The sequence below is a fragment of the Galeopterus variegatus genome, unplaced genomic scaffold (genome assembly GCF_000696425.1).
Source record: "Galeopterus variegatus unplaced genomic scaffold, G_variegatus-3.0.2 Scaffold5691, whole genome shotgun sequence".
In the NCBI taxonomy this organism is placed as follows: Eukaryota; Metazoa; Chordata; class Mammalia; order Dermoptera; family Cynocephalidae; genus Galeopterus; species Galeopterus variegatus.
The window spans coordinates 106,571-121,742 of NW_007731802.1; the positions used below are offsets into that span (position 1 = coordinate 106,571).

The 15,172-nt window shown below is 46.2% G+C and overlaps 2 protein-coding genes across 2 annotated transcripts; both read left to right on the forward strand.

Annotated features, from left to right (window-relative positions):
• The first annotated feature begins 2,951 nt into the window (after positions 1-2,951).
• LOC103605266 (keratin-associated protein 16-1) lies at positions 2,952-4,605 on the forward strand. The gene is made up of 2 exons (XM_008589843.1): positions 2,952-4,300; positions 4,443-4,605. The coding sequence occupies exons 1-2, from the start codon at positions 2,952-2,954 to the stop codon at positions 4,603-4,605; spliced, it is 1,512 nt and encodes a 503-aa protein (XP_008588065.1).
• Positions 4,606-8,886: 4,281 nt separating this feature from the next.
• LOC103605270 (keratin-associated protein 29-1) lies at positions 8,887-9,969 on the forward strand. Its single transcript, XM_008589847.1, is given in 1 exon segment — positions 8,887-9,969. A coding segment is annotated over 1 exon segment (1,083 nt).
• The last annotated feature ends 5,203 nt before the right edge of the window (positions 9,970-15,172 follow it).

Below are 15,172 nucleotides of genomic sequence, written 5' to 3' on the forward strand. Positions count from 1 at the left end.
TTTTTTTTTTTTTTTTTTTGTCTTTTTCCGTGTCCGGCAACGGACCGCAACCCTCAGTGTCGCCCCCGTACCGGACCGGGACCGGCAACGGGATCGCAGCCCTCGGCGTTGCTCCCGCGCCTCGCTCAGCCAGTGAGCGGGAACCGGTCTGTATGTGGGATCCGAACCCTTGACGGGAGCGCTGCCGCGCTTCCCAAGCGGTGCACTATAGCAGTGCGCCACCGGTCATTTTTGCTCTGGCTAGAGTTGGCCTCCTAGCTTCAGGACAAAGCTGCAGCCAGAGAAGGAGTATGCCAATGGGACAAACTTGCCAAGAGGCCAGTAGGTCTGCATGGGGAGTCATGATTCAGAGCAGGTGATTATTACACTGCTCCTGGTCATTTCTCCTGGACGCATGAGTGGAGGTAGTGATTTCTTGAATTACTGACAAAGGGTTGCCTTCATAGCTGTTCACAGAGGTCCTTATTTATTCATTCAATAAATATTAATCGTGCACTTCTTATGTATCAAACATGGCTGTGAATACACAGGGAATAGGCAAAGGCCTTTCCCTCATGGGGCTTATATGATGTCAAGAGGTGACAAGAGCTATGAAAAAATCAAGTAGGAATGGGCTACATAGTTAAAAGAAATGCTATTTCATTTAGCTGAGAAGGATTCTTTGAGGAGATGACATTCCAGCATAATGGATAAACTACCTAAAAGAAAGATGTCCCCAGTTGAGACAGTTTATGAGAGATCTGCTGGGGGAGGACCATCTCCATCTGGAATTTCATGGCTGGCTGAGGTGAGGAAGAGAAGTGGATGGAGAGGAGAGGTTCTAGGAAGAGTAGGGGACATGGTCTTGGAGGCTCCTCCTCTGCCTTATCCTCTGCAGAGTTGTCCAAAAGTCCCCTTTCCTTATTGCTGGAGAGCCACATCTCAAAGAGTGGCACTCTCTGTCCCTAATCTTCCATTGTCAACCACTAAGACCTGTAGATTCTGCCTCTTTAAATTCTCTCATATCGCTCCAGCCCCAAGGCACTTCCCAGTACAGGTTGTAACCATGAAGCTTTTGGGTAATTGCCACAGACCCCTAATGCTCTCCCCACCTCCAGAATCGTCCTCCTCCTCCCTTTTCCACAGCCAGAGAGACCTTTCCCCAGGGAAAACCTGATCAAGTTACTCCCTTGTTTAACACCCCAGGTATTATAAAATCCAATGTGCTAATCATGGTCCACAAGGCTTTCATGACTGGGTGCCTAGTGACCCCTCTAGTCTCATCACTGTCCCTTCCTATCCCCTCGTACTTTTTAGCCTGGCTATGTTGGACCATTTGCTTCTCCCCAAATATATCATGCCTCTTGTGTCTTTGGATTTTACAGCTCATCCTTTTCCTGCTCTTACTATCCTTTGTAAAACTTCTTGAGAATTCAATTTGGTCATTGAAATACTTAAGAAAGCTTCCCTAATTTTTCAAAATCCAAGCTGGTATTTCTCCTGGTTGTCCCCAGAGCCCCCTGTGCATCTTTCTACTGTAGTCTTTATAATGCTGTACCATCATTGCTTATGAATGAGCCTATCTCAGTTCTAAACTTGGGCTCCTTCTGGCCAGAATTGCACTCATTCTTTTTGTATCCCTCACATAAAGCTCACGTTGACTGAGCTGAATGGATAAATAAAGAAGAAATTGAATGATTGCATAAACTGATGAATGAAGGAAGGGATGAATGAATGGTGCAAACGACTCAGCTTTTTCAGGGGAGAGCCTGCCTTTTGCACTGATGATGAAAACATATGGTGGAGGCAAGGTAGGCCCTTCACTGAGCAAGGATGTCAGACCTTGGAGTCTAGAAATCTAGGGTTCATTTCTCACCTCATCAGAATCAAGCAGTTGCAAAGATGAGTCTCATGTTCACAATGTCTTTGAGAGATAAACCCGGAAAGCCACCCTATAACCTCCTGTCTTTCCTCTTCATCCTTTGGGTCTTGGGGACATCTTTCTTTTAGGAGCTGTCAAAATCTCCAAAGGCAAGGAGGACCCTGGAGGCCTACTGAATGCTTGAGGAGAAGCAGAGAGGCTGGATCAGGTGCATTCCAGAGCAGCAGAGCACAGGTAGGTCAGGGCTGCTCATGGAACAGGATGGAGGCTAGCAGCAGGCTAAGCCAATGACGTGCAACTTTGATGAAGTCTCCTGAGAAAGATCAGTCTAGATAGGTTGGTGAGGAAGGACAGACACCCTAGATCAAGGGCGGAATGTATGTGATCTTTAGCAAGTGACTTAAATTTTCTGACCCTTAGCCCCCATTTCTTCATCTCTAATGGGGAAGAAGAATCTCTGCCTCATGGGACTGCTCATGGTTTTAAATAAGACCGTTACTAGAAAGTGCAGATATTTAAAATCCAGCCAGATGTCTGCTCCCTGACTGAATTCATTACTCTCGTCTCTACTAATCCCTGCATGTCTATTGATGAATTTATCACTGTATTGCAATGGGTTTGCTGGCATGCTTTCTGACCACTAGAAAGCGAGATCCATGAGAATGGGTGAGTGGGTCTTACTCATGTGGGCACCTTTGTCCCCAACCCAGGGCCTCGTGCAAAAGACTAGAAGGGGGATAAATTATAATTTCCTCTTCTCCTTCCCTGTTCATGATGTTCAGAAATATAGATCATCCAGCTTGGAGGAGATGATGCCTATTCTAAGACTACCTGTGGCTCCAAGGATTCCAAATTTACAAGTCAATAAACAAACAGCTTTTTTATGGGTAGATAAACAACTTCCAAATCAACAAGCATTGGCATAATAAGATGTTCCTCTGCAAACTGGCCCAAACAACAATGAGGAAAAGATGCAGGGGCCCAAAACAGCACACGCCAGTGAGGGTGTATAAAAGTGAGGGCCTCATAGAGCTGTCACAGCCAGGCAGCTACCTTTCAGCACTCGCAAGGTAACAGAGGCACCTCCACCATGTCTGGCAGCTGTTATTCTAGGAAATGCCGCTCCATGCCAGCCATCTCTCTCTTCTCCACTGAGGTGAGCTGTGGAAGGCCCATCTGTTTGCCCAGTTCCTGCCGGAGCCAGACATGGCAACTGCTGACTTGTCAAGACAGTTGTGGATCAGCTAGCTGCGGCCTACAATGCTGTCAACCCTCCTGTCCCGTGAGCAGCTGTGCCCAACCCGTGTGCTGTGAGGCCACCATTTGTGAGCCTTCTTACTCTGTGAGCAGCTGTGCCCAACCCGTGTGCTGTGAGGCCACCGTTTGTGAGCCTTCTTGCTCTGTGAGCAGCTGTGCCCAACCTGTAACCTGTGAGGCCACCATTTGTGAGCCTTCTTGCTCTGTGAGCAACTGTGCCCAACCGGTGTGCTGTGAGGCCACCATTTGTGAACCTTCTTGCTCCGTAAGTGGCTATGCTCAGTCCGTGGGCTGTGAGGCCACTTCCTACCAACCAGTCCTTTGTGTGCCCACTTCCTGTCAGCCTGTCCTCTGTAAGCCCAGCTGCTGCCAGCCAGTCGTCTGTGAGCCCAGCTGCTGTTCAGCTGTCTGCACTGTACCCAGTTCCTGCCAACCAGCCGTCTGTGAGCCCCCTTGCTGTCAGCCAGTATGCCCGACGTCTAGCTGCGGTCCATCTGTCTGCTCTTTGGCCAGTGGCTGCCAGGTTCTCTGCTCTGACCCCAGTCCTTGTGAGCCATCTTGCTCAGAGCCCAGTGTCTGCCAGCCAGCTACCTGTGTGGCTCTGGTCTGTGAGCCTGTTTGCCTCCACTCTGTCTGCTGTGTTCCGAACCCTTGCGAGCCACCTTGTGTCTCCAGCACCTGCCAAGAACCCTCTTGTTGCGTCTCCAGTATCTGCCAGCCCGCCTGCTCTGAGCCCAGCCCCTGCTCACCGAGCGTCTGCGTGCCCAGTCCATGCCGACCTACCCGCTACGTAGTCAAGCGTTGTCGTTCCGTCAGCTGTGAGCCCGTTTCCTACCCATCTGCCTCCTGTCAACCTTTCTGCGGCCGTCCGGGGTCTTCTGCATCTGCCATCTGCAAACCAACTTGCCCGCGGACTTTCTACATACCCAGTTCCAGCAAACAGCCTTGCAGTACCTCGGTTTCCTACCGCCCGATTTGCCGCCCAATCTGCCGCCCAGTCTGCTCTGGCCCCATCACCTACAGGCAGCCGTACCTGACCTCCGTCTCCTACCGTCCCGCCTGCTACCGCAGGTGCTACTCCGTCCTGCGCCGCCCGGTCTGCGTCACGTCCTACTCTTACCGCCCTGTCCGCTCCCGCCCGCCTTGCGCTGAGTCCTACCTCTGCAAACGGGATTGCAGAAAGTCCTCTTCCAGCCAGCCGGATTGTGCTGGCTCAACCCCTTGCAAGACGGAGGGCTCAGAGGAGTGTCCCTGCCAGCCTACTGCGGCCAAACTGCTCCCGCCCGCCTTGCGCTGAGTCCTACCTCTGCAAACGGGATTGCAGAAAGTCCTCTTCCAGCCAGCCGGATTGTGCTGACTCAACCCCTTGCAAGACGGAGGGCTCAGAGGAGTGTCCCTGCCAGCCTACTGCGGCCAAACCCACCAGCCCCACGACGCGTGAAGCCGCAGCCGCTCAGCCTGCTGCGGGCACGCCTGCCAACTGCTGACCTGGCTTCAGCCCACCAGCTCCTGCAAGGCAAGTCGCTGGCTAGAGAGAGGGCTTGGCTGCCCTCCCCGAAGCTGGTTGTGACTTAGCTAGAATCTTTTTCTGTCTGCACTGTTATTCACCATCCGCTCATGCTTCCCAGAAGTCACCAGAAATGTTGGTATCTTAATGGTCCAAACGAAGACCTCCTGGTCACCGAGAGGGGATATTCTGGGTTCCTGTCTTCTGCTGCCATGAAGCTAAGAAGAGCTGCTTTGCTAAGTTATCTCAACTCTCTTTCCTGACATAATTTTTATTCTGTCCTTGTGCATGTGCCCCTTGCTGTGTGTGCTTGTGTTCCTTGGGGGCTTCTTTGATGAGATAAAATACTTAACTGTCCAATAAAAGTAGCTAAATTAAAGTGACATGCTGTTCTCATGGCTCTTCTGTTAATGCTGTATTCTCATCCGTGACTTGCTTTATCGGTGTCACCAGCTCCATCCAGACATTCATCCATCTGTGCGTCCATCCATCCAACAAGTGTAAATGGGATAGCTGTTAGGTGCCGGGCACTGTGTTAGGCTCTAGGAATGAAAAGACAAACGTCTCAGTCTCTGCTCTCAAGGAGCTCACTCTCTGGTGGGCAGACAGACAGGGCAAAAGACAATTACTACATTCCTTTGTGCTAAGTACTGGGGTAGAGGCATGCACAGGGCTCTGTGAACTCAGCAGGGCATGGGAGGAACCAGGGATGGATTGTTGGGCAATGTGATACTGAAGGTGAGTCTTTCAGAACAAGCAGGAATTAACCAGCTACAAACAGGGAAGGAAGAGCTTTCAAGGCGGTGGAAACACGTACAAGTGAATGGGGCTTGCAAGCAAACTGTTCATTAGCTGAGGCTTGGGCAGAGTTGTCCTTAGAGGTGAGCCCTGATATCAGGTAGGTAGAGAGTGACCTGCCCACGTTGGGTCTTGCATGCTAGGCTGAGACATTTGGATTTGGTGCAGGGCTGACAAGAAGGCACTGAGGGGCTGTAAGCACTGACACGAAGAGCACTGGAGTTTGGAACATTCCCCTGGCCTTGGTGTGAGAACTCAATAGAAGAACATAGTCCAAGATTAGAAATACTGGGGAGGAAGCCAATGGATTTGGGGTCCACAGTGGGATGAAAACAACAAGTGGGGATCATATCTACAACAAAGAAGGGTGGGTAACTTGGGTTTCTTGTGCAAGAACTTTCCTTAGGTTCTCCTAGTACCTGTAAGACACATTCTTTTTATAAACTCCACATATATTCTCTTAAAATTTCCAAGGACAGAGTCTCTTCAAAGCAGTTACCTCCTAACTTAGTGCATAGAATGGAGGGCTATTTCTTGTCCTCAAGGTGCAGCATGAGCCATCAGAAGCACCAGAGGGAGTACACCAGTGTTTCTCAACTTTGGCACTATTGACATTTTGGGTTGGATAATTCTTTGATGTGGGGGCTATCCCATGCAATGTAGGATGTTAAGCTGCATCCCTGGCCTGTACCAACTAGATGCCAGTAGCACCCCCGAGTGGGTTGACTAAAAATGTTTCTAGACATTGCCAAGCATCCCCTGGGGGTTCAAAAATCACCCCTGTTTGAGAACCACTGGGCTAGACAATGGCAGTAGGAGAAAGTAAAAAATGAAATGTCCTGCACATTGATGCTGGAGTTACTGTCTCATCAGGCCATTGGGATTTATCTCTGTCTCCTTTAGAGTTAAGAGAGGAGTTGGCCAGAGTTTTAGATCTCTATGCCAAGCACTAGACGTAGTGTTTCATGTAAATCACAGCAATTCTGAGAAGTGAGATTTCTTCTCTCCTATTTTCTTCACTATTATAAGATAAAGAATCTGAAGGACAAATAATGCAAGTGCCCATCAATAGACAAGTAAATTATTGTGTATTCACACAATGAAATATTTTACTGCAGTGGAAATGACTGGACAATGGCTACATGCAACAATATGGGTGAGCCTACTAACATGATGTTGACTGATATAAACAAGCCCCCAAAGACCACATGCATGTGTGCAGACGCACACACACGGGGATACATGCACATATATACACACATATACATAGATAATAAAAAATTCAGTATAGTCACAGCTAGTACGTAACATACACATGTCTAAACTCAGTTCTGTCCAAAACCTGTGTTTTTATGGATCATCATATTTCTTGATTGTCATAACAGCCCTTGGTGATACCCTAGATGTCTTTATGCCTTGAACCACAGCAAAATGGATGTTCTCTATATCGAGAGGGTTCTTTAAGAGGAAAGGAAACAAAAGCATAATCACTGGAAGATGGATGCGAAAATGGATTGCTTTAAAACTACAAAAGTGGTGTGGCGTTTTACTATAAAAGTAAAGCCCAGGGCCGGCCCGGTGGCGCACTGCTACAGTGCGCCGCTTGGGAGCGCGGCGGCGCTCCTACCTATTTGGTAAGGCCAAAAGTATTTCCTTTTGAGGGATGAAGAGCTTTGGAGTGTAAACATTCAGGAATAAAACATAATGCAAGTATCCCTATAATTTGAAAGATGCCAAGTTAACAGACATGAGATGAAAGGCAAAAGAAACGATCTTTGGTGTTACATAAAAACCCATGGCAGAAAAAAAGGCATTTTAATAACAAGAGTGAGGATTTTCCAGACATTGCTCTTATCAGAAAAATCTCTTTCTTTTAAAGTGAGGATGAGGAGGGTGCTAAGGAAAAGTATTTTGTAGCTAGTACTTTGCAAAGTACCCTTCAGCATTTCCAGCATTTTCAATAATTTGTGAGACAGCCAAAAAAGAACAAAGGTAACTAAGAAACAGCAATGCAGTTGATGAAATCGCAGTACTTGAAGACGTGGGTAATTAGCTAACATGTCCAAGAGAGTGAATTAGTAGCACAGCCAGCAGTCAAGACCAGCCCTGTCTGGCTCCCCAGACCATGATCTTTCCATTGCATCGTGCACCTCCAGCATGAACCAGGCCAGTGCAGGGACTGGTGCGGGATGCTGAAATTAGATGGTGATGCAGGAGCCCAGACAAGCCCAGACGAAAGGCAGCAGGGTCAGGAAAGTCCCTCACGAATTCCTCTTGGAAGGGGTTTGTTTAACACTAAAAATCACCTCGCAGTGATGTCCTTATGTCACTTCCGTGGTTGTGTTTTTCTGTTTGTAGAATTCACATGTTGTTGACTCCATACTATGAGTTTAATCCCACTTGACAGAATATTTTTCAGTTTTAAAAATTTCCAAATTAAAAGCTTGTTTTTGGGTGTATTGATAAGCAGAGGTAAGTACTCATGCCCGTTTGATCTAGCTGATGATTACCCTGGAGTGGACAGATGTTCCTCAGGATGGGGCCTGTGCAACCTGCTCAAGAGGCAGCATGTCGCTGTACAAATTTCAGCCTTCGCCACCATATTAGAGTCCCCCTTTCCTATCCTCCCAAAGGCAGGAGGTCTAATAGGCGGTTAAGATCAGAGGTTTTGGGGTCAGCCAAATCTAGGCTTGAATCTTTTTTATTCCTTATCACTTGCATAATTTTGAGAAATGAGTTAAACTCTCTGAGTTACTTTTACCACTTCTAACATAGTGATGAAAATTATACTTGCTAACTAAGACTACTGCAAGGATTCAATCGAAAATACAGTCAAGGGCTCGGCACACGCTAAGCATGTAATAAATGGAAGCTATTACTATTGTTAGCAGTAGTCGTAGTACTAGTAAAGTTATGTTTCAGGAAAGCCAAATGGGAAGGTTTGAGAAAGAGGTGGAGACACTTAGAGTGTCCTTGGGTTCCGCTAATTTTCCATTCCCCATCTCTGACACCCCCTCCCCTTGCTGGGCCAGAGCTTCATTTCCTGATGGTCTGAATGGTGCTGAACCGTATTCCTGGAGGAAGAGCACGGCTGCTTCGGCTTGGCAGAGGCCTCCTGATGAGAAGTTAGTGCGGGAAGGGCCTGCTTCAGTGAGGCTGTGAGACAACCTGTAAAAGAGACAGCTCCTCCCAGAGCAGGAGCAGTGTCAATGAATCCAAATTCATCAAAGAAAACTCTCAGCTCAACAGACATGTTTTTAAAGTGGGGACAAGATCTCCCAGGCTCCTGAAGCCTGCTAATCAGATGTTTGCATGCAAATGAGTAAAAACAATAACAAGGAAAGATGCTGTATGTCGTGCCGACACGACTACTGAGGGACTATAAAAGCCCCTATGCATTAGATGTCTTTCAAACTCAGGTATACTGAGTTTGCAACTTCCCAGCAAGGTCAACACCAGCACCATGGTGGACAGGTGTTGTCCTGGCAATGCCACTGCCATTCCTGCTGTGCTCACCATCTCCACATGCCCAAATGGTGGCAGCTTCCAAAATGTTATCTGTTTGCCCAGTTCCTGCCAGAGGAGAACTTAGCAACTGGTCACATGCCATGAAAACTGTCAGCCATCCAGCAGTGCTCCAGGTGGCTGTGAACCTACTTCTTGTCAACCTTCCTGCCTTCCAGCAACTTCTTCTGTGGGTTTTGTTTACCAGCCCATATGTTCTCACACGGCCTGCTATGAATCCAGCTCTGGCCAGTCTCCTTGTCTGGTTAGTTCATGCCAGCCATCCTGCTCGGAATCCACCAGTTGTCAGGCAAAGTGCTGTGATGACAGCCCCTGCCAACAAAGTTCCTGCTGGGAGCCTGTCTGCATGTCGGGATCACACCAGGAAGCTTGTGGCCAATCAGTCTGATGTGATGCTGGATACTGCCAGCCATCCTGCTCTGAAGTAACTTCTTGTCCTGAAACATCTTGCCCACCAATTAACTGTGCAGCTAGTCCGTGTCAACCTGCTTGCTGCCAAGGAGGTTCATGTCAACCCATCAGTGGTGAAGGTCATCACTGTAAATCAACTTGTTCTCAACCAATCTGGCACATTTTCAAGCCTTGCCAATCAGTTCCTTGCATTCCCGTTCCCCGCCAGCCATCAACTTGTGTGTTCAGTTCTTGCAGTCCTACTTGCTCTGTGCTCTCCCCTTGCCAGCCACTTCACTGCCAGCCAGCTCCTTCCATATCCTTCATCTGCTAGCCAGTGGCTAACTGCCAGTCCCCTTGTTCTGCAAAGAACTCTTGCAAACGAGCTTCCTATGGCACCCTGCTTTCTAGCCAATCAACTTGTGGTGGACCCACTTCCTACAGCCAAAGTGGCTGCAAATCTTCTTCCTGCCAGCCAGCTTGCTGTGTGACAGGTTTAGGCAAATCATCCAGTGGTGACTCCAATTGCTTCCAACCAGCTTCCCCAAGTCTCTGCAAAGCAAACACCTTCTTGCCAACTTCCTGTGAACCCAGCTGTGAGTACAGCTCCCATAAGGCGATACTTTTTTGATGGAACACTCTTCACACCTCCTCTGAGGATTTGCTGTTGTCTACAAATGCACAGGCATGCTACAGATGCCTGCTTCCGGCCAAGCACAAATGCTGCCTGCTTTCTTACTTTACTCCGAGTTCAGCCCCACATTCTCTGTAGGTGCTGAAGAGAGAACTTGTCCAGCTACTAGGAGATATCCTTTTAAACCTAGGATAACCTTCCAGCAAGCATGGTCCACACTGTAGCTTGCATTTCCTGATATTGTCAGTTCATTTCACTTCAGCAAAACTTTCTCTCCAGTTTTTCTTTCTTCTGATGCTAGGCAGACTCCTTTGCTGCCAACTACTGATGAAAATGTGACTGGTTAAGGATAATGAATAAGACTCTCAGGGTGCTTTTATACCTTTAAGTACACCCTTCACAGATTTCCTTCAGGTCACATTTGAATGCAAAGATCGTGGGTCCTCTAAGTCAGTGGGTCTGCAGTGGTCTGCAGGGATAGCAGGTGGCTCAGATTATAGTTGCTTAAGCTGGAAAAGAGTAAGGACAAACAGTTCACTGGCTTCCAAACTTTTCATCACCAAGAGCTCTTACGAGCTGAGTGGTCTCAGTTTACCCATGGTTAGTAGACTTGGGAAGCCAAAGAAAGAAGTGGTTCAGGGAAACCATAGATTAAAATAAACATGAGATATTGGCTATCGGGAATAGCTTAGAGTTTATTCACTCAACTCTGGTTTTAATGATCAATTCAGCTAATGGCCAATTTATTTTTATTTATTTATTTATTTATTCTTTTTTTTAAAAAATTTTATTTTGTCGATATCCATTGTGGTTGATTATTGTTGCCCCTTACCAAAACCTCCCTCCCTCCTCCCTCTCCCCCCTATATTCTTTTTTTTAAAATTTTATTTTGTCGATATCCATTGTGGTTGATTATTGTTGCCCCTTACCAAAACCTCCCTCCCTCCTCCCTCTCCTCTCTCCTACCCAACAATGTCCTTTCTGTTTGCTTGTCGTAACAACTTCAAGTAATTGTAGTTGTTATGTCTTCTTCCCCCCAACCCACCTGGGTTTTTTTTTTTTTTTTTTTTTGTGTGTGTGTGTGTGTGTGAATTTATTTATAATGCTCTAATAGGCCGCCTATTACACCATTACAGCAGTCACAGTCAAATGGCCGTTGGGATGTCACGGCATTTGTTTTGTTTAGCACCTCATCACAATTACGAACCATGGATTACTTGCATCTCATGTCCCATCAGCAAGAATCTCAGCACTGTGCCCAAGCACAGGGGCATGACCAGGTCCATCCCCAAGTCCTACCTTTGTAGATCTATTTCCTGGGATCACTCCAAGCTCCAATTCTTTATCAGTCAAAGTCCAATCAGGAGGGAGACAAAAATCACATATTAATTTGTACAGGGAATTTTTAATATAAAGAATTATTAACTATTACAGGGGATTGAGGTAAAGGGGAATTAGCTTGTAAGAGGTAATGAGCATCCTAAAAAATAAGAATAGCAGATATTAGAATTAGCATTAGTCACTGCTTCTAGGTCTGAGATAGAAAAAGAACCCAAGGAAGAGAATTCCCTACCCTCACCCCCAGGCTGAAATCTAGACTTTGCTGGAGTAGCAGAGTTGTGGCTTGCTGGATGGTGGATAAGTTTGCTGAGATGCCACGCTGGTGGAGTTGCTGGAAATTTGCCCTCTGAGGTGTTGGGGGAAGCCACCCATGGGGAGGTGCCATGTGCTGTTGGGTGCTGGGCACTTCTGGCCAATTCATGCAGCAGAATCCAGGTACTGAAGAAGTTGTGAGATGCAGTGTCCAGGTGCTGCAGAATCTTCAGGCATTGCAGGAATCAGGCACTGCAGAAGTCTCCATGCTGTAGGAGCTTTATGCTGCAGAAGCCACCTGCATTACAACAGCTGGGCACAGCTGAATCCACCTGTGCTACCTGTGCCTGGTGGAGCACACTGAAACCAGGAGAAGAAACACTTTCTTACTTCAGTGTCTCTCCAGTGCTTTCTATTGACAAAGCTTAACAATGCATCAGCTGACAAAGGAGAAATATTTGTACGGTCCATCTATATTATCATAGAGCAGGCAATGAAGGGTATATTTGCAGGGGAGCAGCAATACATTGATCACTGGGACACAGATTTTCATAGTTCTTATTTTTCTGTCCATTATGTGTACTTTGTACCTATAGAGAAAGAATTAATGGTTAGATCACCAATTTTAGGGTCCTGAGGGTCATAATCATGATAAAAGTATCTGAATAAAAAAGAGTAGAATGACAATAGAGAAAAATTTAGTGCCTGAGCACGGAAGGGGCCAGATAGAGGGTTTCTACTGGTAGTTGCATTGACTAATGTCAGAATTGGTAATTCTGCTTCTCTGATCCCAAGATATAGGTTGGCTTATCATTTATTCAATCCAAGTATCTTGCTCTGTTCTAGTCTTCTGATAAGTATTGTCCTTTTTTTTTTTTTTTTTACTCTTTTTGTCTTTTTTCGTGACCGGTAACAGGATCGCAACCCTCAGTGTTGCGCCCCTACCGCAACCGGCAACGGGATCGCAACCGGCAATGGGATCGCAACCCTCAGTGTCACACCTGCACCACGCTCAACCAGTGAGCGGACCGGTCTCTATATGGGATCCAAACCCTCGGCCCGCAACCGGCAACGGGATCGCAACCGGCAATGGGATCGCAACCCTCAGTGTCACACCTGCACCACGCTCAACCAGTGAGTGGACTGGTCTCTATATGGGATCCAAACCCTCGGCGGGAGTGCCGCTGTGCTCCCAAGCGCCGCACTCTACCGAGTGCGCCACCGGGCCGGCCCAGGTATTGTCCTTTTAATTCCAACTGGGAAACGGTGTTGCCTTCATTACTGCCCTCCTCCCCCCACGTGCACACATGCACACACATATACACACTCCACATTTAGATTTAGTTGTACGGCAATACTCAAGGTTGATTTATTTGTTCTCTAATCAACAATTGGCTTGAAACAGATGCTTATAAAACATGCCTAATCAAACCTGAGTGAAGATCAACTAAAAGTTTGATTTTAGCACACTGGCCGTCAGCATTAAATTGGTCCAGCTGATCCCATCCTTTATCCCCACTCCCACTCCTGCCCTTTGATGACTCCTGCCCAGTTTGGGTGATTGGGCCTCTGTCCTTGTGCTCTTTAGGACTAGTTCTCTGACTTGCTCCCAGATTGGATTATTGGTCCTTCTCCCCAGCCCAGGGACACTGACCCTATGATCTGCTCATATACTTAACAGGTACTCACTGACAGAACATCATCTGTTCCAGACCTCTCAACCACTGTGGTCCATGGTCCCCCATAGTCAAATATGTCTTGCCAATATGTATGGGACATTCTGAGAAAAACATTACACATGAAAGGAAACTAACCAAAGGAACCCTGAAACAATGAGACCTGAAGATCCGCACAGTGTGTTACAGGCTGCTGGCACCTCAATAGAAGGGAGGGGCATGATGTCAGGTGTGGAGGATAGACTTCTGTGCAGTGATAACTTCCTCTGAAACTGGTAGGTTTTCCTATTCAGGTGCCTCTATGTACTGAAGCCATCCATGCCTTTTGCACCGAGAGTGATCTTTTCTTTGTTTCTGTTTATCATTCCACACAGACTCTTCATTTTTGGCAATTCCTTTGCAGGGAGAATAGGACTTGCTGGTGGGACAGGTGCCTGCTGTATTCAATTAATTTGCCAGTGAGAAAAGCATTCATCAAATGGCGCAGGAGACGTTTCTGTCTCTAGTTCTAAACTTCACAGATGATCTCATTGCTTAGCACGGGGCAAGACTGTGGGTAAACAGCCTTATGATCTGCTTGGAAATGCAAACCAGAGGAGGACTTCTATGGTGATGACGGGAGAAGAGCCCTGGCCAATGGTTCAATGGAGAAGGCTTGAGCATAGATGGATCTTAAAAATATTCTGCTTAGTGACAAAACTGAATGAGATATATTGCACATTGCCGTTTACATAAACCAAAGTACATGTGTACCAAACAATGATAAACACTTTGTAAGAATGCATGCAAATGAATGCATTAAACAGGGTAGAATAGCTGCCTATGGAAAAAGAATGGGCATAGAGAGAACAGGAATTAAATTAACCGATAAGTACATAAAGAAAAAAATAAATAAGAGAGGGACCTTGCAAACACAAAAGATGATAATGTCTCATAAAATAAGGAATACGATTGACTCAAGTATTTGCAACTGAGATCTCAAATAAAAATTAAAAAAAGGAAGATGGGGTGGGGGAGGTAGAGAGAGAGAGAGAGAGAGAGAGAGAGAGAGAGAGAGAGAGAGAGAGAGAGAGAGCTTGACATCACAAAGGAATTACCATGGATGGAATGTCTTCCGGAAATGACGTTTTGATGGGTACCCTGTTCAAGTTCTCTCTCCCGCATCTTCTATGGAGATTTCAGTCATGTGAAGTGGGATGCCTCTTGACTCAGCATTGCACCAAGTTCTCAACAGTGTTCCTTGCATTCCGACTGAGTGCAGGCGTTGTGTAAGGAATTACATCCCCGTAAATAATTTGTTTTTTTCATAGCAGAATTCTCAACATACCTGAAATTTAAAATTTTATTTTGTAATAGTTTTTTGACCCAAGTCTATTTTATTCGTTTTATTGCTCCAGTTATAGATTTCTCAGTTTTATAGGCAAATGTTTTTATTGGCCATCTGCCAACATGCAAACTTCACATTCTAAATATGTCAGGTGTGAAATGTGGATTGGGAAGTTTTGCATCTTTTCCAATGCTTGGGAACAGTTCAAATAACATAGCATTTATTTGCTCCTTTTAGGTCTGCTAGAACTTGCCCATAAAACATCTGAACCTCCTATTATAAACAATGTTCTGCTGAGCCTGAACATGCTTATAACTAACATTTACCAACATTAATGTGCAGGGCACAGGAGTAATTTTAAAAATACAGGGAAATTTTGAGAAAAAATATTATAAACACCCACCACCCAGAGTTGACATTTTCTTGCATCTGCTTTGGATCTTTAAAAAATATAATGGAAGTAAAACATCATTCATAAAGTTGAAGTCCTTTTTGTATTTCCCTTCTTTCCTTCTCAGACACAACCTCTATTGTGATTTTATTGTATACCCTCTCAGTCACTGTGAATTTAGTTAAAAATATAAAAAATATAGAATATTTATAA

Coding starts and splice junctions, on each gene's coding strand:
- LOC103605266 (XM_008589843.1), top strand. CDS start 2,952: ATGTCTGGCAGCTGTTATTCTAGGAAATGCCGCTCCATGCCAGCCATC. Junction 4,301..4,442: donor TGCAAACGGGATTGCAGAAA/GTCCTCTTCCAG, acceptor ACGGGATTGCAG/AAAGTCCTCTTCCAGCCAGC.